Source organism: Lutra lutra, chromosome 8 (assembly GCF_902655055.1).
Source record: "Lutra lutra chromosome 8, mLutLut1.2, whole genome shotgun sequence".
NCBI lineage: Eukaryota > Metazoa > Chordata > Mammalia > Carnivora > Mustelidae > Lutra > Lutra lutra.
Window position 1 is genome coordinate 85,808,418 of NC_062285.1, and position 22,900 is coordinate 85,831,317.

At 37.2% G+C, this 22,900-nt stretch overlaps 1 protein-coding gene across 6 annotated transcripts in view; it reads left to right on the forward strand.

The window, feature by feature from the left end:
• Positions 1-22,900, forward strand: part of EPS8 (epidermal growth factor receptor pathway substrate 8) — a 180,803-nt gene that overhangs the window by 95,795 nt on the left and 62,108 nt on the right. For 5 of the 6 annotated variants that reach the window (XM_047741052.1, XM_047741056.1, XM_047741051.1 and 2 more), the window contains 2 exons: positions 19,208-19,287; positions 21,773-21,849. In XM_047741052.1, the coding sequence (XP_047597008.1) occupies positions 19,229-19,287; positions 21,773-21,849 (136 nt within the window). In that variant the 5' untranslated portion in view covers positions 19,208-19,228. Of the gene's footprint in view, positions 1-14,178; positions 14,188-16,745; positions 16,749-19,207; positions 19,288-21,772; positions 21,850-22,900 lie in introns of those variants that run through there. The other variant, XM_047741055.1, reaches the window with a different exon arrangement.

Sequence of the window (22,900 nt, forward strand, 5' to 3'; positions counted from 1 at the left end):
CAGGGAAGCAGCCACATGGCTCTTGGCAAAACTTGCCTTCCCCAAGGTGACAACAGTGGCAGTTAAGATTAAGTACTACTCTTGTAAACATATCAGATCTCATAAAATTCAAACACTTGTTTCCTAGAAACATTTCCTTTTTTAGCATCCCAGAATAGAGCAGCTTCGGTTCTTGGGAGAACAGGGACATTCATCTTAAATCTTATTCTTCCTAGCTAACTGAAGTTGGAGGAGTGTGCTACTCTGTGCGGCTATGTGCTGTTCCCAGGGCTTCTTACCAGCTAAACTGTAAAAAAATAGATCTTTTTATCTACAGGTATATAGATATATCTACATCTATATATATCACAAGCTTTCTTTATAGGCAGTGTAGGTAAGCTTTAGAGGTTGTGAGGGTAACGTATATCAAGTCCTCAAAGTTACCTATGTTAACTCCCCCTGACCTCTCCCCAGAACCATGAGAAGATACGATACTTTCTTCCATTTCTGTTTTGTCAGGTGATCCTTAGAGTGAATTTAGTTGACAAGAAGTACACTGAGCCAGTGTGCTAGCCTCTGTGACTGATGTCACCGAACTAATGTACTAGACTTTAGAGCTTCAGAGAACTCCTGGAAATACCCTAATTTCCAGCTTAATCAGTACTAATGAACATCCCATGAGTTTAACATGTCCAAGGGCCCAGAGTTAGGAATAGTATTGACAAAGCAAGGAATAGTATTAACTTTGGTGTTCAGTGTTTTCTAATCTCACAACAAACCTAAATCAAGTTGGCATCCAGGATGTCCCAATGGCAAGTCTAGGAACAGAATTTCCTCACCTCGCAGAAAGTGGTTAGATTCCGGTAGGACTGATACCATCAGACAAGGGGCAGAATTGCAAAGGTGAGAGGATATGGTTAGATGAGGATTTTTTTTTCCTTTCCATTTGGGAAAAATAAGGAAGGTGGCTGGTGGTAAGTGAAGTCAAGATGGAAAGGCAAGAGGAGGGAGATGTGTATTTTACAGTGTGGACAGGGTAACGTAGAGGGATTTGGGCATAGTAGTGGACCATGCTTGCTGTTTTCCTTGAGTGGCTTCTGTTAGAGGCTGTTGGTGCTAAATATTGTCTGCTTTTAACTCTAACTAAAATAGTTCCTGTCAGTTTTTCTTGCTTTTAGAACATAGTTTCATTCTGTTTTTTCTTAATAAGATTTGAGATAAACGTCTTAATTTGGCCAAGTAAAAAAATAATTGTTGGCGTAATGTTTTTCATTCATTGAATACATTTTTACTGAGAACTTACTATGTATTAGGAACTCTGCTTCACACTTTGTGTTTAATAAAATTATTTAGTCCCTGCCCTCAAGAAACTTACAGTCCTATATACAAACAACAAAAGTAGGAAGTTACTGTAGGATGCTAAGTGCATCTTCATGTTAGTCTCAAATATAATGGGAACACATGAAAGAGACATCTCTCCATCCTACTTTACAGAAATCAGGGAGGACCTCTCTAGATCTGAAGTTTGACTGGCCAGATGAAGGTGGCAGGGAGATTTTTGGGTGAGAGAATATTCCAGATAGAAGATGTTACTTGATGGCAAGAATCTTCAAAATGATGTATAGTCTGCCTGTGCAAATATAGGGAGGGTTCAGGGTGGAGGAGTGGTCTGGGATGGAACAGGGGAGGTGGCAGGAAGGCAGAAATGGCGGAAAGGAAGCTTTATTTATTTATTTATTTATTTTTAAAGACTTTATTTATTTATTTGACAGAGATCACAAGTAGGCAGAGAGGCAGGCAGCGAGAGAGAGAGAGAGAGAGAGAGAGAGCGAGAGAGGAGGAAACAGTCTCCCTGCTGAGCAGAGATCCTGATGTGGGGCTTGATCCCAGGACCCTGGGATCATGACCCGAGCTGAAGGCAGAGGCTTAACCCACTGAGCCACCCAGGTGCCCCGAAAGGAAGCTTTAAATGTAAAAATCCAGTAAAAAAAAAAATCCAGATCAGAAAAGAGTACTATGCTAGCTAATTGAATTGGATGCTTTCTGGAGAGCAGTGGGGAAACATTAATTGGATTTAAGTATAAGAATAATAAATTTAAGGGGCGCCTGGGTGGCTCAGTGGGTTAAGCCGCTGCCTTCGGCTCAGGTCATGATCTCAGGGTCCTGGGATCGAGCCCCACATCAGGCTCTCTGCTCAGCAGGGAGCCTGCTTCCCTCTCTCTCTCTCTGCCTGCCTCTCTGTCTACTTGTGATCTCTCTCTGTCAAATAAATAAATAAAATCTTAAGAAAAAAAGAATAATAAATTTAAATTTTAGGAGGCAATAATATTAGATTGATTCAAATTTTATCACAGAAGCTTCTGAAATGATTCCAGTTTAGCTCATCAAATGATCACTTAAGGGGCACCTGGGTGGCTGTCAGTTAAGCATCTAGCTCTTGATTTTGGCTCAGGATTGTGAGGTTGTGAAATCAGGCTGAGCCCATCATTGGGCTCTGTGCTAGACGTGGAGCCTGCTTAAGATTCTCTACCTCCCTCTGACCCTCCACCCCCAGCCCCACTAAAAAAAAAAAAAAAAATCACTTAATATCCTGGCAGTCCTCTTATTAATAGATTTTTACTGCTTACATGACACAAATATATGGAGTTTGAAAACTACTTTAAGAAATAGTACCAAATATAAAAAAAAGTTTTATCAGAAATAATCATGTATTCTCTTATAGTGTAATATATTGAAATGAGTTTGCTGAGTTTAAGCTATGCTGACACTTAGTTTAGTAGCTTAAGGAAAACTTAACTCCTTTCCTCATCAAATTCAGTAAAAATATGTAAAATTATGTTAGGAAAATCAGCAAATGTTTTTAAGTTGATTTGTTGAAATTTCTGAGAAAATATATTTTCCAAAGAAGTCGGAGGAAAATCACCCACTGTATATACTTCTGCTTAATAGTGATAAAATGGATTATTCCTGCATTTTCATAGAGGCTTTTTTATTACCTTATTGCTTTATTTCTGTTACAATAATTCATATGTTGCCATGTTTGTAAAAACATATGCTAACTTAGGGTTGAATATAAAAGTCAATTCTAGTTTTATTGATTGCTATTATACAATTGGAAATGTATTCCCATAGAGAAATACTCTGTTATAGGCAGGGATTTTGCTGATCAAAAGTCAAGGTGATGCCATGACCTTTTGGAATTTTGTAGGCATTTGAAACTCTAGGTTGCATTCCTGATTTTGTCTTGCCTTTACTTCATAAGCATTCAAAGCCATTCCTTTTCTCTCTTCTTTATAAGTAAAGTTACACTGTTAGTTCTTTTCTGTACAAATGCGTGTACTCTTATTATAATAAATTTATAGCAACACAAAAAATTCTTTTAGTTCTGTTTAGATGCTATGTGATCATGTGATTTTGGGCAAAAACCAACTCTCTGAACATTGTTTTCTTCTGTATGGCAAAGTGGTTAGATTCTTTTCCATATGTACTCCCTATTAGCTCTTGGACATTGGGAATTTGATTAAAGTCAGTCCCTAGCTTAGTTCATCTGTAAAGTGAGGCTAGTAATGGTCTTTACCTCATGAGGTGGTTGTGACAAATATATTTAGAGCACTTAGAATCGTGCCTGGCGTATAGCGCTATCTGAATGGCAGCTCCTGCTCCTCCTCCTCCATTGCTGTTAGCACTTACACTTGGTAGTTCAGTTCTCTTAGTGCATTGATTTTATAAAACAGTTGGTTTAAAATGGTAGACAGCAATTATGCCAGCTGAATTACACCTAGTTTATTTAATACAGAGCTGGAATTAATTGGGGAACTATTTAGAATTGCTAAACTTATTCTTCTTATGAACAACACATTTCAACGAAATCAGGTCATGCTTCTCCCCCAGTTTTACTTATCTCAGTCTATGGACTATTCTAGTAGCTTAGAGATGGGAAAGATGGGAAAGGTAGAAAATGCAAATGTGGCATTACTAGCGCTTGTGCTAATTCCCTCTTCAAATTTCCTCTTCCCTTTGACTTGAAATAGCCTACTTACCCAAACAAATCTATCTTAACTTCCCAAACAAAAATCCATACAATATGATCCAGGAATATGAAGGTATTTGGTGATTCTCCCTTCCTCTGCTGATCCAAGCACCTCTTTTTTTTTTTTTTTTAATTTTTTTATTTTAAGCACCTCTTTTTATCTTATTAATTTAATATATAGAGTTCTGTTTGCTCTATTACATTTCTAGGTGTTCAAATCTAGGAATGTAATTTCCGGAAAAACTTTTTTTCTTTCTTTTCTTTTCTTTTCTTTTTTCTTTTCTTTCTTTTCTTTCTTATTGACACTGGCCCAAAAGGACTTGTTGCCGTAAAAAAGTTGCATTTCTTTCCAAGTGGATAGTACGTCACTTGTTTTTCTCTCACTTCCTGATCCCTCAAATTCAGATTCTTAAACTTGGAGTATCTAAAGTTTGCATTTTATAGGTTTTACTGTTTTATTTTTTGATTTCTCTTTCCTACTTTCTTTCAGTTTATTTTGTTTAAATTCAAGTTGTTTTTCTTTTTTTTTTTTAAAGATTTTATTTATTTATTTGACAGACATATCACAAGTAGGCAGAGAAGCAGGCAGAGAGAGAGAGAGAGAGGAGGAAGCAGACTCCCCATGGAGCTGGGAGCCCGATGCGGGGCTCGATCCCAGGACCCTGAGATCACGACCTAAGCCAAAGGCAGAGGCTTTAACCCACTGAGCCACCCAGGCGTCCCTAATTCAGGTTGTTAATAGGATAAAAAGAAATTATCTTTATTCAGAATTATTTGTACATAGATTTCTTTGCTCACAGAACACTGTTTCTGTGCATCAGTCTTAAAACATTGAAGGCACTTTCAAAAAATGCATCAGCTCTTTGTTTCAGTGGTTCACTAATTATGCTGGATTTTATTTTATTTTATTTTTTTTAAAAGATTTTATTTATTTATTATCAGACAGAGATCACAAGTAGGCAGAGAGGCAGGCAGAGAGAGAGGAAGGGAAGCAGGCTCGCCGCTAAGCAGAGAGCCCGATGTGGGGCTCGATCCCAGGACCCTGGGATCATGACCTGAGCGGAAGGCAAATCCACTGAGCCACCCAGGCGCCCCTATCCAGGATTTTAAATGAGGAAACCCTGAAATAACATTTTCAGCATGAATCTTTTAATCCTATAGTTTTTAGCTGTTCATTGCTAGATGTGACTGAGTCTGACTTTATATCCTTATAAATACACCTTTTCTATTCTTTTCCTTCTAAGCCAGTAACAGAAACTGTAATATTTATTATCATTCATGTTGGCTTTCTCACTAGACTGTGAGCTCCATGAAATTGGGAACCATGTCTGCCAACTGGGCTCTCAGTATCTAGAGCTCTCCTGTCTAGTATGATAGCCATTGGCTAAATGTGGCTATTTATATTTAAATATAAACTAATTTAATTTTAATTTAAAAAAAAACAACAGCAACTCCATGCCCAGTGTGGAGCCCAACATGGGGTGAGAACTCATGACCCTGAAATCAAGACATGAGCTGAGATCGAGTTGGGTGCTTAACCAACTGAGCCACCCAGGTACCCCTAAGCTAATTTAAACTTACTAAAATTAAAATTACAGTTTTTCAATGGTACTAGCCACACTTCAAGAGTTCAACACTTGTGCTCAGCTACTGTATTGGATAGTGATGATATCACACATGTTCAGCATCACAGGAAGTTTTATTTAACAGTGCTCATCTAGATCACTGATGGGCACATAATGGTTACGTAGTAAATGTTTGTTGAATGAGTGAATGATTGAATAAATTAGTACCTGTATTGGCTGGTGACGATTACTATTGAATGGATCTTATTTGAACTTACAAAGGTCATTTTGGCTTTTAATTAATCAGTGTTGACATATCCCTGACCAATTTAAAAATACTGGATTTATCAATAGTTAAAGGGAAGTATGCGATAGTTAAAAACATGACTTGGTAAACCTTAGCCATGATACGTAGATGTCATGGCCAAGTTATCTTTACTTAGAGCTTTTGTAAGTCCCAGATTCCTCATTAACACAGGATAATGATGAGGCAGGAGGGAAGGGAGACTAAAGAGACAAGCTGACCAAAGTAAAGCCATTTTGGTTTTAGGCTGACCCTTAACCTAAAAGTGAGTATCATAAACAGAATCACAAGATTCAACTCATGGAAAATTATGAGACCCCATTCCCTCCAGGAATAAAAGCTACAAAAGGTGGACATTCTTAAAAATGCTCACTGTGGGTAATTCCATAACCCTAAGACAGTGGAATAACTAACCACCTAACGTAAGTGATAAATCCAAAGTTAGAGTAAGCCCCCTCCCTATAGGTTAGCTAATTAAAAAAAAAATAAACAAAAAACCAAAAAACCTAATAAAATCCTTCTTTAGAAGTGAAGCAGGGGTCCTCTTTCTTATGTGGGAGGAGAGACCGCTTCTTTGTGAGGTAGCTCTATTCTTCTGTACTTAATAAATCTTTGTCCTTTTTCTCTAAAATACATCCTCTTGAATTCTTCCTCCTACAAGGCCAGGAACCCTCTTGGTGAGGGGTCTTGGCCTGTCTGGTATAAGTAAGCTCTTACAACCTCATAAGGTGGATAAGAATTAAGTAAGATAATGTATATAAAGTGCTTACACAGTAACTCACACACTAAATGCTTAATAAATTATCTTTTTTTTTTTACAGTAGCAAACAGAAATATGTCTAGATTTATCCCAGTTCCTGGGTAATTTGAGGCTTATGAAGAACTGTGCTCCTATTTTTGAGTGCTTCTGTTGTTAGAATATAGTAGACATTTTTCAAGGTTAGTATTATACATAGCCAAAGCTTGTATTTACTGCCTTTACGTATGAAATTTAGTAGTGTCAATTATTTTTTTCCCATTGGACTTAAAGTTTTATCTTCTTTAATTTTTATGTATTTATTTATTTATTATTATTTTTTTTAAAGATTTTATTTATTTATCTGACAGAGAGAGATCACAGGTAGGCAGAGAGGCAGGCAGAGAGAGAGGGGAGGAAGCAGGCTCCCTGCTGAGCAGAGAACCTGACATGGGGCTCAATCCCAGGACCCTGAGATCATGACCTGAACCGAAGGCAAAGGCTTAACCCACTGAGCCACCCAGGGGCCCCTCTTCTTTAATTTTTATGACTATGTAAATATCTAACCTCCTAATAAAAGAGTTTCACACTACATTTATGGGCAACTTGATTTTAAAACTAATGCACAGATATCTCTGATTTCTCTTTTGGGGAGCTGACAAAGAATTCATTCCCACCTGTATTCACTAAATAAGGCTTCTTGGGGTGCCTGGGTAGCTCAGTTGGTTGGGCATCTGGCTGTTGCTCTTGATTTTTTCTGAGGTCGTAAACTCAGGGTCATGGGCTTGAGCCCCATGTCTGGCTCTGTGGTCAGCAAGGAGTCTACTTGAGATTCTCTCCCTCTGCTCCTTCTCCCACACACCCTCTCTCTCTTTCTCATAGATAAACAAATCTTTAAAAAAAATAAGTAAATAGGACTTCTCTTTGGAAAAAAAATCTGAATAAGTCACTGATTATTTATCTAAGTTTCACTTAGTCATCTAACTCTATTGTGCATTTAAAGGTATGACTTAATTTCTAGAAAAACAAGGCATTTTTAAAATTAACAATAATCCCTGATTTAGTTGGGTATATTGCCTCACTTTTAAACACTATAATTGTTGTTTCTTTCCTGGGATTTGAAAATAGCATTTGTTGTTATATATAACAACAGGTAGTTAAACATACACTACCAAAATATCAGCTGACTTTATGTTAGGTAAATTTTCTTCATTTTTGTGTTGCTTTCCCTCTGGCTGTCCTAGTCTTTTTGTTTTTAGTATAAACTTGTGCTCCTATTTCATAGTCCATCTTAACCTCTCAAGTTCATAGTGGAGGTGACTTGAATTTTTCTCCTAAGGTTTTCATTAATAAATATTTGCCAGTTTTGACAATGAAAATATGTTACAGGAAAAGGCAGATCAAACACAGATTTATTCCATTCCTTCCAAAACAGTGACAGTAAGGGGATTCAAAACCGGTAGAAACCCGGTGAGATAAAGTGACTCTGAAAAGCCCATGGGTGATGGTAACTGACCTACAAGTACTAAGAAGCTGGAACCTGAGCTGCTAGGGAGAGACACTTCAGAATCTTAGAAAGGCTTGACAACGAGAGTGACATGAAAACAGTGGTAAGTGTGTTTAAAGTGAACTTAGACCTCAGATGCCTCCCCATACTCGAGCAACACTGGAAGTCAATTCTCTGGAGAATGTGAGCTAGAGAACTCTTGAGTGGGGGATACCAAGGTACAGAGGGAGGGTAGGAAATTAAATGAAACACTAAGTAGTGAGATGCCCCCAGTGCACATTCTCCTATTTATCTCCAAAAATTTGGCAGTCAGTTTTATATTCTCCAGATACTCAGTTGGAAGATGCTTCTTTGAAGAATCTGATGCTTCTGTGCAAAAGACCTGTGGATACCAATGGTTGGTGGTCTCCCAGTGGAATAGCCCAAGGAGACCGTTCCACAGTGAAGCCTACCTTTCTGCAAGCCCCACTCACCTACACAGACTTTCTAATTGGCCTTTTAGTATTTCGTGTTCAGTGTGAATGGTAACCAATGATCGCTAGACATTTGAAGAAATTTGGAGACCAAAACAAGCCTGGAGAAAAAAAAAGAAATTGACAGCAATAGACATAAAGGAAGAAGGAGAATATTATCTTCAATATTTTCAGGAAGATCAAAGAATACACTGCAATCTGGGAGTAAGAACAAGTATTATTTTTTAAGAAAAGCATAAAAATGTGCTCCTGGAAATTGAAAATTGATAGAAGATTTGCAAAATTTAAAATGATTTTTTTGGAGATGAAGTTAAGGAAGCCACTCAGAAAGTATAACAGAAATACCAGGAAATGACAAACAAATGCGAAAAGGCAATAACATTAGAGACTCAGTCCTCAGAATAGAACAGTAGAATTCTTTAGAAAGGCAGAGTTTTAGAAAGCGTCGTGAAGAAATGCTCAAAGAAAGAACTCAAGAAAATTTCTTAGAATTTAAGGACAGTGATTTTCAAATTTGAAAAGACCTCTTGAGTTTCTAATATATTGAATTTTTAAAAAACAGCTATAGCGGTATATTCATGAGATTTCAGAAAAATCAGGGGGAGAAAAGTGAAGGTTCCCAAACTCCAGAATTGCAGAAAGAAAAAAAAATAGGTCACTGAGAAACAGAATGGCACCTAACATCTCAGCAGCGACACTGAAGACGGATCAATGGCTTCAAAATTCTGGGGCAAAAATAATTTGTAATATAGACCCGGAAACCAAGACAAACTACTGGTCTTCTGTGAAGGTTGAATTAAACATGTTTCAGTCATGTAAAGCTTTAGAAATTAGCTTTCTTACACTCTGAAGTATGTGCCCTCCCAAAAGAAAAGAGTAAAAGTAAAGAAGAGGGAGTTATGGGATCCAGGAAACAAGGATCTGAGACAGGAGGAAATGAAAGTAATGGATAGGTTAGTGTTGATTTTGATACCACAGTGAACACTGTACATGAGGCAATGCATAGAGATCAGGGAGAGATGCCTGCAGAAAGACAGAAATGAAAGTGGAATAGATTATGTTTAAATGCATTGAAAGGAAACTTCACTCCTGGTGCAGAGGGAAGGGATGACATTAATGGAAAGGAAGGAAAAAAAACTAAGGTTTGAAGCAATATCTTTATTCTAAAGATAAGAGATTATACAAAGAAAGAAATGTAATCTTAATATTTATTGTGAATAGCAATTACACAGACAATGGTTAGTAAACATGGATTTTTGGTCTAACAAAATTTGATGTAAATTAAGTTTGCCCCCTGTGAAAGGCAGTGCTGTTTTAGCTCCCTCATTACTTTCTACCTCTTAAATTATTCTTCAGTGACTCTGAACTGCTGGTGGTTTCCTAAATGTACCATGCTGACTCTTGTCTTTGCTCTTCTCAGCTTACTCAGCCCATGCATCACAGCCTGAAGGAAGGCTTTTATTAACTGAATGCCCTCCCATGCCCCGCCCCCAAGCATAAGGTGCCCACTTTGCATTTCTCTCTTTCTCCTTGCCACATAGAACTAAATGATCCTGATGATGGCTGCCTCCCCTCCTCTTCTATACATTTCTAAAGATCTTTATGTTGCCTTCTTTGATTCAACCCTTCTTTGGGGGAGATTTTCTTTTCTAGATCCACTCCTAATCTAACTTCCCTTAAACTTGATACTATGCTGTCCTAACACTGCCTGTAATGTCTTCTTTTCCTAAATACAGCTTTTCTTTCTTTCTTTTTTAACCTAAAATTTCCAAATAAGATGGGAAAGTTTTCAAGGAAGATTTTGTTAGGGTTTGTTTTCTTAGGAGCAGTACTGACTGATGATCAGTTATTTTTATATTCAGCCAAATATAGATAATTACTGGAATTGATCTTTGTTTTGACTGTTCTTTGTCAAATCACTTTCTAACAGCATATTGGGACTGCCTCTGTTTTTGAAGATAAGTGAAGAGTAGTATTTTGAAAGGAGTCCATTTTTATCTTTGTCAACAAAATGTTAAGCAGTGTGGAATAATAGGAAAAAGGGTTAGTTAAGAATGATTGAAGAATTTTACCTTATTAGCCCAAGTCATCAACTTCCTGTTGACTTACAAAGTTATGGATGTTAAACGTGATACACCTGCCCCCATATAACCATTATGCTCACATTTGTATCTCTAAAACCATATCTTGAGACAAATAGAACAAATTGAAATAATGAGTAATTATTGATATGATACCTCTGTGTCCTCTTACCAGAATAACCAATGTTTGAGTAGTATGTCAGACAAAAAGAAATGAGCTTGAGATGAAAAGTAGCATCTTTTAATAAAAATATCTGGGAAACGATTTGAGGGTGATATATATTATAATACAGTAGAAAGCTTTATTTAACCTTCATTTAAACAGAATTGCATTGCTTAATGTCCTGTATAGTTTAGAAATTAAACATTTCTTATAACCATGAGTGGATGTATTTATGATTTAGAAACGCAGGATGACTTGAGTATAATCATTTCTTTAAGGTGACATTCGCCACTCTGTAGGTTGTAACCATTTACTGTAACAATATGTCGTACAGTTTGTAAAACCATAGATCGACTTGAGGAGCTGTACTAAAAATGCAGAGTAAAGCACCAGCAGTGTTTTGTTTACCTCTTCATGTCCTTTGCTCGAGGTAAGACAGAGAAAGGTAATCATGTGGCAACAGGGTAGTTAAATATTAAAATGTTATATCTCATCCGTGGGTTAAAACTCTTCTCACTGTACCTGTAAGGTTTTATGATTTACTATTTTTAGAGGCCATTTAATACGTCATAATAAAATTTGAATTCAAGAGTTTCCATTTCATTAAAGATGATTTCAGAACATAACTTTCCTTCTACCAGGTTGGGTCATGTCTGGCCCACATACTCTATCTGTTTGCCTTTGTAAAATATGTTGAAATGTAAAAATTTAGCTTGTGGCACTACGATGGAAAAACACTGTCTCACAATAAAAATACTCCTATGAGTATTTCCTCAGTAGCTTTTGTTTTGCACTAGTCAGTGACACAAACTTTCATTTTGGAACCTTTCCAAAAGGTTCATAGAATGTCAATGAATACTAACCCTTAAGGGTAATTTTCAAAAAATAGAGATTTGAAAAAAAAAAATTACTGGGGGTGCAGGGAAGAGACGAGTTAGGTGAGATGGTTTTCTTTACTTCTTATTCCCAAATGTTGTTCCATGATATGTGTTTGGTTGAGAACTGATCTGGCAGGAAAATACTTTTATTCTTTTTTTGTTCTTATTCTGTACTTTTATTCTTATTTTGGAAGAAAATGCCCACAGGGAATATTCTTCTACCTCTTCTGAGAATCTGCACTCAACAGCTTTTTGCTTCTGGGAAGATCTGATTCTTAGATAATGTTTACTTTTTAAAATTCCCTTTGTCTTTTGGTGGTGTTAGCCAAGGTTTTGTGTTAAAGGCTATGATCTCTCTCATGCCTCAATTTCTCTCTTTTCCTCTGTCACTCAACACTGTGCTATACCCAGTGCACAATGGAAGCCTAACTCAGATCTCATCTGAACCACCCGAGATAGGAGTTTAGCAGGGGATGAACGATCAAGAGTTTCTATTTGATGAATAAGATCCTTTCTTGTACAGTTTTCTATCATTTCTGTTAATTAAAAAATAGAATAAATAGGCAGGTAGTGGAAAATACACAAATCTCCCATACAGAAGAATTCTAAATAATTCACGCAGACATTCCCTCTCTAAGAGATGGAGCTTAACTCTCCACCATGTAAGCGTGGACTACATATAGTGACTTCTTCCAAACAGGTCTGTAGAGTGGTGGGGAGGTAGGTCACTTAATAATGGGGAGACATGACACATGCTGCTTTAGTCAGTGAGCAAGGTTAGCATAAGCAGTGTTGTCATAGCTAACAACATGGACTTTGGATATGATGTGGCTAGAGTGGCACATATCTTTATGGTCTTCCTCCTCCAAACCTTTAACTCCAGCTTAATCATCAAACAAATCCCAGTTGCGAGACATCCTAGAGAATATCAAAATACAGTACTCCTCAAAAGGCAGGCAGGTTCATTACTGCAGGTTGAATTGTGTCCCCCAGAAAGATATGCTCAAGTCCTCCCACTCTGTACTTAATAATGTGACCGCATTTGGACACGGTCTTTGCCAGTGAATCATAATGCGGTGTCCTTACGAGAAGAAGGAAATTTGGAGATAGATAGACTCCCAAGGGAGGCCATATGAAGACAGAGCAGAGATTTGAGTGATCCATCTACAAGCCACGGAAAGCCAGAGATTACCAGCAACCATCAGAAGTTAGAAGAGACAAAGGAGGATTTCTTCCCTACAGCCTTCAGAGAGAGCTTAGCTTGATTTAGGACTTCTAGCCTCCGCAACTATGAGAGAATAAGTTTCTGTTGTTCGAAGCCACCCAGTTTGTGATACTTTGTTATGGAAGCCCTAGAAAACTAATATAGTCTTCAAAAGCAAGGGGCGTATGAGAAATGGTCACAGTGGGGAGGAGCCTAATGAGACATGAGGAGTAAATGCAATGTGGTATTATGGACAGGATCCTGGAGCAGAAAAAAAGCATTACATAAAAAAGTGAAGGAAGTCTGGATAAAGTATTGATTTTAGTTAATAATAAAATATTGATATTCTTCATTAATTGTCAGAAATACATCATGCTAACGCGAGATGTTAACAATAAGGAGATAGTGTGCAGATTATGCAAGAACTTTGTGTTCTGTTTTCACAACTTTTCTGTAAATATGAAGTGCCTCAAAAATAGAAAAGTTGATTACAAGAAAATGTAAAAACCCCAAATTTAGCTTCAGTTTTTTTTTTAAGATTTTATTTATTTATTTGACAGACATCACAAGTAGGCAGAGAGGCAGACAGAGAGAGAGAGAGGAGGAAGCAGGCTCCCTGCTTAGCAGAGAGCCTGATGCGGGCCTCGATGCCAGGACCCTGGGATCATGACCTGAGCTGAAGGCAGAGGCTTTAACCCCCTGAGCCACCCAGGCGCCCTAGCTGTAGTTTTAATGAGCCCTCCATGACATGTGATGGAGTAGATGACAGTCTGTTTAGGGGTGTGGCCATGATGACCAGGCACTGAGGGCTGTGTTTGCTGATTAATTATGTCACAGAGTGATTAAATCAGGAACTTCCACTGATAAAGTATATATTTCTTTAAACGTCAGTTTATTGCGGCAGTCATTATTTAAGGCTAAGTGTAAGTCCATTATGAATTGTGGAAATAACACAATCAGGGAGATAAACATTTTGATAAAAGATTTTTTTCAAGCCTATGTAGACAAGGTATATAGAAAAAAGGAAAACTCATACATAAATAAGTATGTGGAAATTTCAGTTAAAATTCCTCATGTCACATAAAATTTAATGGACACTTTGCTGAGAAATAGTTCAACAGCCAACCCTACCACCATTTCTCCCAGAACTCAACCCCAAGGTATGCTTCAGTGGGATAGGGGATAGGGAGCCTGGTAATAAAGAAGGGTTAAGACAGTTTCTTCTCTCTCTGAATTTTGTTCCCTGTCCTACCGTATTTTTATTTTTGTTGGAGGATTCCAGCTAAATTGGAGACTTATTTCTCCCTTCCCTTAATATGTATTTAATTATAATGGAAGAAATGCAAATGATCCAGGTAAATAAATGGGTATCACGTGCTATTTACATGTGAATAATGCACTTGGAAGACCTACTTTTATACACTTGATCCATGAACAACATGAGGTAGTTAGGGGCACCAGACCCCTCGCAGTCAAAAACTATCACATAGCACTTTTGACTTCCTCTTAATAGCTGATTGTAGCTTTGACTTACCTATTAATAGCTGATTGTTGACCGGAAGTGTCAGCGATAACATAAACAGTTGATAAATACATATTTTATATATGTATTATATACTCTATGCAGTACAATAGAGTAAGCTAGAAAAAAATGCTACTAAGAACATCATAAGGAGAGAAAATCCATTTACAGTACTGTACTGGAGTTACCGAGATAAATCTGCATCTAAGTGAACCCATGCATTTCCGGTTCTAGCTTCTTGTGTTACCCCCTTGGCAGGTGTCTTAACTTATTTTAGACCGACATCTCACCTACAAAATGGAGCTAATAACTACCTCAAAAGGCTGTTCTTTTTTTTTTTTTTTTTTTTTTTTTTTTTTTTAAGAGAGAGATCAGAAGTAGGCAGAGAAGCAGGCAGAGAGAGAGGAAGAAGCAGGCTCCCTGCCAAGCAGAGAGCCCGATGCGGGGATCCCAGGACCCTGGGATCATGACCTGAGCGAAGGCAGAGGCTTTAACCCACTGAGCCACCCAGGTGCCCCTCAAAAGGCTGTTCTAAGGATGCAATGAAATGAGGTTTCTAAAATGTCCTATGAAGTGGGGCTCATCAAATGTCATTTTCTTTCCCTCTTTTTGTTCTCTGCTTATGATTATATCTGATAAAGAAACAGCACATTACTCTTTTTTTTTTTGTAATGATTTTATTTATTTGAGAGAGCAGAGTGAGTGAGTGAGCAAGAGTGAGAGCATTGGGGTGGAGCTGGCACTATGAGGCAAAGGGAGAAGCAGAAACCCCCACCCTGCGGAAACCCAGAGGGGGGGGGCCCATTCTGGGTAATCCCAGGACCCTGGGATGATGGCCTGAGCCAAAGACAGATGCTTAACTGACTGAGCCACCCAGGCACCCAGATAGCACGTTTCTCTGTAGTCATTCATGGATCTAGATGATTTTTAAAATTTCAAAGGCACATGCAAATGGCATGTACTCTCTTGAGCTCAATGTCTTCATCTATAAAATGAGAATGGAAAATAGTACTTCATCAAAAATTAATGTGACTATTAAACAGGATAAGGGCTAGAAAACATTTAGCACAATACTTGGTACAGGTTAAAGTGTCAATAAATAACAGTAGTTGTTTTTAAAATCAGCATATTTTCCCAGATCAGTAAAGTATCGACAGTGTTCTTAAACTGAGATATTAGTTATTTCCCATGTATAAGATCAAGCAGTACGTGTGCTCTGATGATGCCGTCACAGCAGCTAGAGTTGGAGGGAAATACTCAGATAGCAGTGATAAGGTATATATATATGGCTTGTCTCTGTATTAGGTTTTCTTATGAAATCTATCACAATAGCCTACATACAGTTAGTACTAAGATGCTTTTTAGTTGCTTATTAAATTTCTGCAACAGGTATTTTTCTTCAGCTAGTTGTTAAGCCAACAACTTTCTGGATTGAATATAGACTGGCTGCCAAATCGTCCTAATTAGTAAACAGCCTAAGAATTTTCTCTGCACTATTAAAGAAAAAAAAGAAATCAAAATAATTATTTTAAGTGATTACGATGTATTGGTTTAAAGGTACAGAATTACTCTTGATTGATATTGAGAAAATACTGTACTTCTATTTTAGTAAGACTTGAAGGTTCCTCTAAACTATATATATGATCTACATAGCTATAATTTGGATATGTCTTTTAAAAGCCTGAGGAAAAACCAGGCATTTGTAATTGTTTTCTTTGCAAGGTGTGCACTCTAATTTCTATATTTAAATATTTGAAAACTCCATATTGCTACATGAGCATCTGTGACAAGTGACACTATGATTGCCAAATAGGAAAAGTTTCTATATTTAAAATTCAATTTAGCAAATTGACATTTTCTATTCCCTTTTCTAATATTCTCTTATTCTGACAGATCACTGTTTTAAAACAAAACACAAACCATGCATTTATTTGACTGTCATGAAGAATTAAACATGAAAAGGATGAGATGCTGTGGCTATCACTTTTCATTAAAACCAGCTGCTGGGGTTTTAAAACGCAAACCAGATCAAAACCAGTACAAACCCTGGGGGTTTAATTTATATACTGAACGAACCAGCTTGTTTTGAAAGAGTGCTTTAAAAAAAACTTGAGAAGAAACTTATACATCCATCATTTGATTTTTCACTAGCCCTGTGAGTTAGAAAGACCCAAGAATTATCTCTGTTTTACTGTGAGAAAATTGAGACAGAGGCTTAATTGACTTGTGTAGCTAGTTAGTGCCAGAAGCAGAGTTCCAGGCTTCTGTGAATGACTGTGTCTAGCCGTGGGCTCTAGATCCAGAAGGTGATTCCAGGCCTCTGTCCTGGCCCAAATTCTAGAATAGAACAATGATGTATTCTGTTTAGATCTTAACAGGCGAATGAGAACCAATTGTGAGATATTTAGGAATTTTGTAAGCTGCTATAGAAGTATCACTAGCTTGAGATGGGCCATAGTGGAATTATTTATACTATGGAAGTCAGTAAGCACTACAAATCAGGTTTAATTTTTCCCCAGGGAACTGGTTTACCTGCCTATAACTGATCATATCCAAGTATAAACTGAAGGAGAACAAAAAAAAAAAAAACAGTAAAAACAGAATATAACAAGGTAATATAAGTGTAATGTTATTTTGTAAATGTAGTAATTTGTGAATTAATGTAATACTGTAATTTTGTAAATCAAGGGGAGAGGCATTTCTTTGTTCCTTAATTTAGAAATTTGCTTCTAAGCTGTGAATAAATATGGGCAGGACTATTGGGAAATCTTGAATTAAACTTGAGTGTTTTGAGGACCTTTATAAATCCTTAACTATTCTTTAAAACTAGGTCAGGTCTCACTCCTTCCAAAAATTATGGCAGTCAGCCTGGCTTTTCCCTTTGAATCTCTAGTTGATTTAAAATTGAGCCACACACACTGGGACTTATCTAGTATGTGTTCCATTTGAATTGATTTTGCATTGTTAAGAATGCAGTAAAGTTTTTCAAAGGTGGGACCTGGACTTCCTTCTTTTTTTTCCCCCCTTTCTTTGAATAAATATTTAATTAATACCTATTCCATGCCTGGTACTGTTCTTACTGCTTGAGAAACAGCATTAAACAAAAGTCTCTGCCCTTCTAGAAATTCTAGTCCAGTGAAGAGTCAGGAATTAAACAAATGAAAAATTGTAACTGTGATAAATACTTTGAAAAATTGTTTGTAGTTGGGGAAAGTACTTCGACAAACTAAAAAAGTTTATAGTCTGAGAATGTCTGATAGTGGGCTTTTCCCTATTCAGGGAGGTCAGTTAAAGCTTCCCAGAGGACATTGTGATTGAATTGAAAGCTGACAAAGGAGAGAGAATTAACTTGAAGTTACTGGTTTTGAATATAATTTCTTTCTGTAGGCTTTCTGTGGCCTTCTAATCTGAATGAAGTTCCCTTTCAAAATGGACCCCCATATCACCCTTTGTAATAGAAACAACAATTTTTAATTTCATATTTATTCACTGAGTGACTGTTTTTCCCAGTAGATTATTGGCCCAAAGCTGGGACTGTGTTTTGTTCACCTTGGAAGTATCCATCGTATTACTGACATATAATAGTCACTCAGTAGTTGTTAAATTTCCTGCTCCCTCTGCCTTTGTTTTCTAATAGTGCTGGCATGCGCCCTACCAACCTCTTCTTTACTGAAAAGACACAGTAATGTAATGTGTACAAAGAGAAGTAAGATAAGATCCAGAATTGTGTCACAGAACACAAGAAGGAGGAAGTGTCGAGGGGTAAATAGAAATAAATCAGGTGTGGGGCTCCTGGGCGGTTCAGTCAGTTAAGGATCTGCCTTCAGCTCAGGTCAGGATCTCAGAATCCTGGGATCAAGTCCTGTCTGACTCCGTGCTCAGTGGGGAGCCTGCTTCTCCCTCTAGCTCTGCCTGCCACTCCCCCTGCTTGTGCTAGCATGTGAGCCTGATGATTCTCTTTGTCAAATAAATAAATAAAATCTTAAAAAAAAAAAAGAAAGAAATCAGGTGTTGTCTCAGAGAACAAGGAAAGAAAAGGCCATTGGATTTAACAAGAAAGAAGTTTTGTTTATTCATCTTGTTTGAAAGAATTTGTTCAGTTTTGTGAAACATATTAAAAATGTTTTCTGAAGTGAAATATCTGGTGATAACTTTTGAAATTGCTTTCTCACAAAAGGTGAAAAGAATGTGTAAATGGATACCTTCTTGGAAAAAAGGTATATCCAAGTGTGTGTATACACAATGTTGTCAAATGTGCTTTGAAGGAGGGAGAAAGAAGAAAAGTAGATGCAAGAAAAAGACTGGAGGGAAATAACAGGATTGTTAAATGAGAGTGCTCTGGGTACTGCTTTTCCCCTTTGTTCTGTATTTTGCATTTTCTCAAGTTTTTAAAGTTAATAAACCTATAGTACTTCCATAATGAAACAGTAAACAAAGTAACATTTCATAAAACCAAGAATCATTTAAAGATTTGAGCAGAATATACAGTTATGCCTTCTATATGTAGAGGACTCAAAACTATATTTTAGATTTTTCTTTAACTTGCCTCAATTTGCTTACTGCTCTAATAATTAATGTTAAAGGCCAGTTGAATCTTTGTTTATATGTCCGTCTGCACTTCTGGCGCCAGAGCTCTTTAAGGATGGAGATCTTTATCTTTGTGTTTCTGTCCCAGCAGTGACATGTGTATGTTGAATGCATAACTTGAAACTGAAATGTCTTGACCTTTTTATTACCTTTAATCTATGTGCCTTTCTTTTTCCAGAACCCAGGATTGAAAACCACAATGAATGGTCATATTTCTAATCATCCCAGTGGTTTTGGAATGTATCCAGCTCAAATGAAGTAAGTTGGAAGGTTTATATTTAATTTGTTGGGGTTCTTTTTTTATGATTTATATGTATTTTTTTAGAGAGAGAGGGAGAGACAGACAGAGAGTGCATGAGCCGGGACTCTTGGTCGGGGGTGGGGGTGGTAGAGGGTGAGGGAGAGAACCTTAAGCAGACTCTGCTCTGAGTACAGAGCTCGGCGTGGGGCTCCATCCCACAACCCTGAGATCATGACCTAAGCCAAAATCAAGAGTTGGAAGCCTAACTGACTGAGCCACCCAGGCACCCCTGTTGGGGTTCTTTTTGGATTTGATTTGGTGGCTTTGTTTTATATTTTAACTGAAAAGATTAACTGCCAGTTCTTTATGTAGTTTATTCTTCATTAATATAAAATTTCTTTCTAATTCTAAGCTATGATTGTATTAAAAAGTTTACTGTGTCTGGAAAGAAAAAGATGGTTAAGTAATATCCGCCTCAAGGACAACGACCTACTAGAAGGCAGTTTCTTCTGTTATTTTATGTATTACTGCTTTCCATGGTGGAATGTATACTTCCGAGATTTCCATTTCTCTGGAATATGCTATTACTTTTATTTATAAAACACTGGCATTTGAGGAGAGTTAAATGTCTTTCAGTCCAATCTGTCAAGATACTTTTCACTGTGTAAATCAAATAAAAAGTCAGGCGAGCAAACAAAGCAATCCCTGTGGCTCCAGGTAGAACTTGAACTCAGGTCCCTGACATAAGTGGCTGTCCCCTTATTCGTTGTAGATAATATTGTAGTTACTTTATGTTGGCCATTGTGGTCTGGAGTTTGCTCATCATTTTTCAGAATTCATAGGTTATTCACGATGTAAATTGTATCTTGTCCATTAGTTATTCAAGCCAGAAAGTTTGACCACACCCTCAGTCTTCCTCCCTTTTCTTACAATAAATATCCATTTAGTCATGAATGTGTGACATTTTCTCCTATAAAGGAACTCTTGATTCTGTCTCTTCTTTCTTTCTTTCTTTCTTTCTTTCTTTCTTTCTTTCTTTCTTTCTTTCTTTCTTTCTCTATTTATTTGACAGAGAGAGATCACAAGTAGGCAGAGAGGCAGGCAGAGAGAGAGGGGAAGCAGGCTCCAGGCTGAGCAGAGAGCCTGATGCAGGGCTCAATCCCAGGACACTGAGATCATGACCCGAGCCGAAGGCAGAGGCTTAACCCACTGAGCCACCCAGGCACCCTGTCTCTTCCTTCTTTCTGTTCTAGTTCTACGTAGGGCCTTTTTTCTACCATAATTTTTGCAGTACCCTCTACCTGGCTACCTTGCCATTTGGATTATTTTCTTTAAAAATGTTTTTGATCATGGCATGTCTTTGTATAAAAATATTTGCTGCATCTAGAGAATAAAAATTCAAAATTCTTATGCCCTCTATTTGCCTTCCCTATGTCTGAAGCCATTCCTCTCTTCTAGGCATTCCCCATTAGATGCATCATTCCCCTGGACACCATGCTAGTCACTGAGCCAGTTCCTCACGCCTTTTCCTCACTTAATTCTCCACCTGTCTGTACTTCTTCCCAGTCTTTTCTATTCTGCGGAAATGCCAACGTGGCAATGAAGACTTTCTGCACATCCTGATAAAAATTGATCCTTCTTTGATCTCACCTGTTATATCTATTAGTTTTATCCAGATGTCACATTCTATTGTAACAATTTTACTTACTTGTTATATTAAAAGGATCATCTCCCCTGCCATATTCCTTATTCTAATAGGTTTTTGGGTTTAATGTTTACTGAATATTTTTTTTTTAAATTCACGTGATATGTTTACTCCACCTCCCATTATTAGTAGCAGGAGGTTAGAAATAGGGCAAAGTGGGTCCAATTAATGATAAAGTGTTATTTTACCTTTTAAGTTTTTGTGAAAATATGTCTATTCCATGATAGGTTCAGTCATCAAGTACTTTTTTTTTTTTTTAAAGATTTTATTTATTTATTTGACAGAGAGAAATCACAAGTAAGCAGAGAGGCAGGCAGAGAGAGAGGAGGAAGCAGGCTCCCTGATGAGCAGAAAGCCCGATGTGGGGCTCAAACCCAGGACCTGGGATCATGACCTGAGCCGAAGGCAGCGGCTTAACCCACTGAGCCACCCAGGCGCCCCAAGTACTTTTTATGACTGGATCACTGCTCTCAACTCAATTTAGTATGGCACACTTAAACTCTTCTGAGATATTTTGAGCCTTATGGACTTCCTTCTTATGAAGGTTCTCACTGGAGTTTGAGAGGAGGCTGTGATTTGCACCTACCTCAGTCCAGACTGGGGTGCTGTGGTTTATATTCTGTTTCTTGACTAGAGCAGGGTCTGTCTCATTTTGACAAACCTAAGTTATGTTTTTTAAAAACACATGGTGATTGTGGTACATTGGAATTTTTATTTGTAGTTTTGAATTTTTATTGCTTACTTTGGACTTTAACCGAGCACAATGACCTTTATTTATTTATTTTTTTAAATTACAGTGGCTATGGAACATCACCCACCTTTTCCCAAATGGACAGAGAACACAGTTCAAAAACAAGTGCAAAGGCCCTTTATGGTATGTGTGTTTATTTGACAAAGTGTAATTCTGTTTCTAACCACATATTACAAATTATGTATTCAGAGTCGTCATTTGAACCCATGCCTTGTTTATATTATTTGGAGTGACATAGTGAGAGATAAGGATTGTTTAAAAAAGTTTTTATAAAAATCTACTAAGCTATGACTTCTGCTTACCGTCGTATGATTTGGAACCACGGATGTATTGCAGTGTTTTCTAAGGAGTCTTTTAAATGGAGTCAATCCCTTAGGTGGATTTTCCCAGCTAATTATTTGTGATATAATTGTTGATCTTCATGAATGATCCGTTTCATTGTGGGCTGACAGTTCACAGGATTTCTTCCTTATAGCTCTTGAACTTTAGTAGTGTAATAGTATCATTTCTTTCTGTACTGCAAAAGTAGCAGGATTTCTCCTTGATTCTTCTTTAATTTCCCTTGTTCTTTCTAGATTGTCTCATGTCTAAATAATGTATTTTTAAACTTTAATATAAAATAGAAGTCATTACTAAAAAGAAGTTAAGGACTCCTGAAATATACCCCATATGTCTGGAAATGTATTTTTTTCATGGGGTCTGCATGGGCTTTGATTATTGTATAATAATGAAGAATAATAATAATATTATGGTTAAAAGACTCAGAACAGTATTGTGGTTAAGAACAAAGACTCTGGACCCAGACATCCTGGGTTCAAATTCAGTTCTATCATTTACTGGCTGAATGATCTTGGAGAAGATACTTGTACCTAATTTTGCTTATCTCTATAATGTGGGATATCTCACAGAGTTGATATGACAATTAAATGAGTTAGTACATGTAAAATGCTTCATGTAGTGCCTAGTAGTGCCTGATAATCAGGAAGTAGTGTATACATTTGTTGTTATTGTTGGGAGTATCCTTATTATTATCTGTCATAGGAACTAACATCCTTTTATAAATGTGGAATCCCCCCCCCCTTTTTTTTTTCATTATCTGGATCCACAGTGTCTTGGCTGTGGTAAGATGGAACAATTCTAGGGTTTTGTGACTCTTTCTGCCTGTATAGTGAGT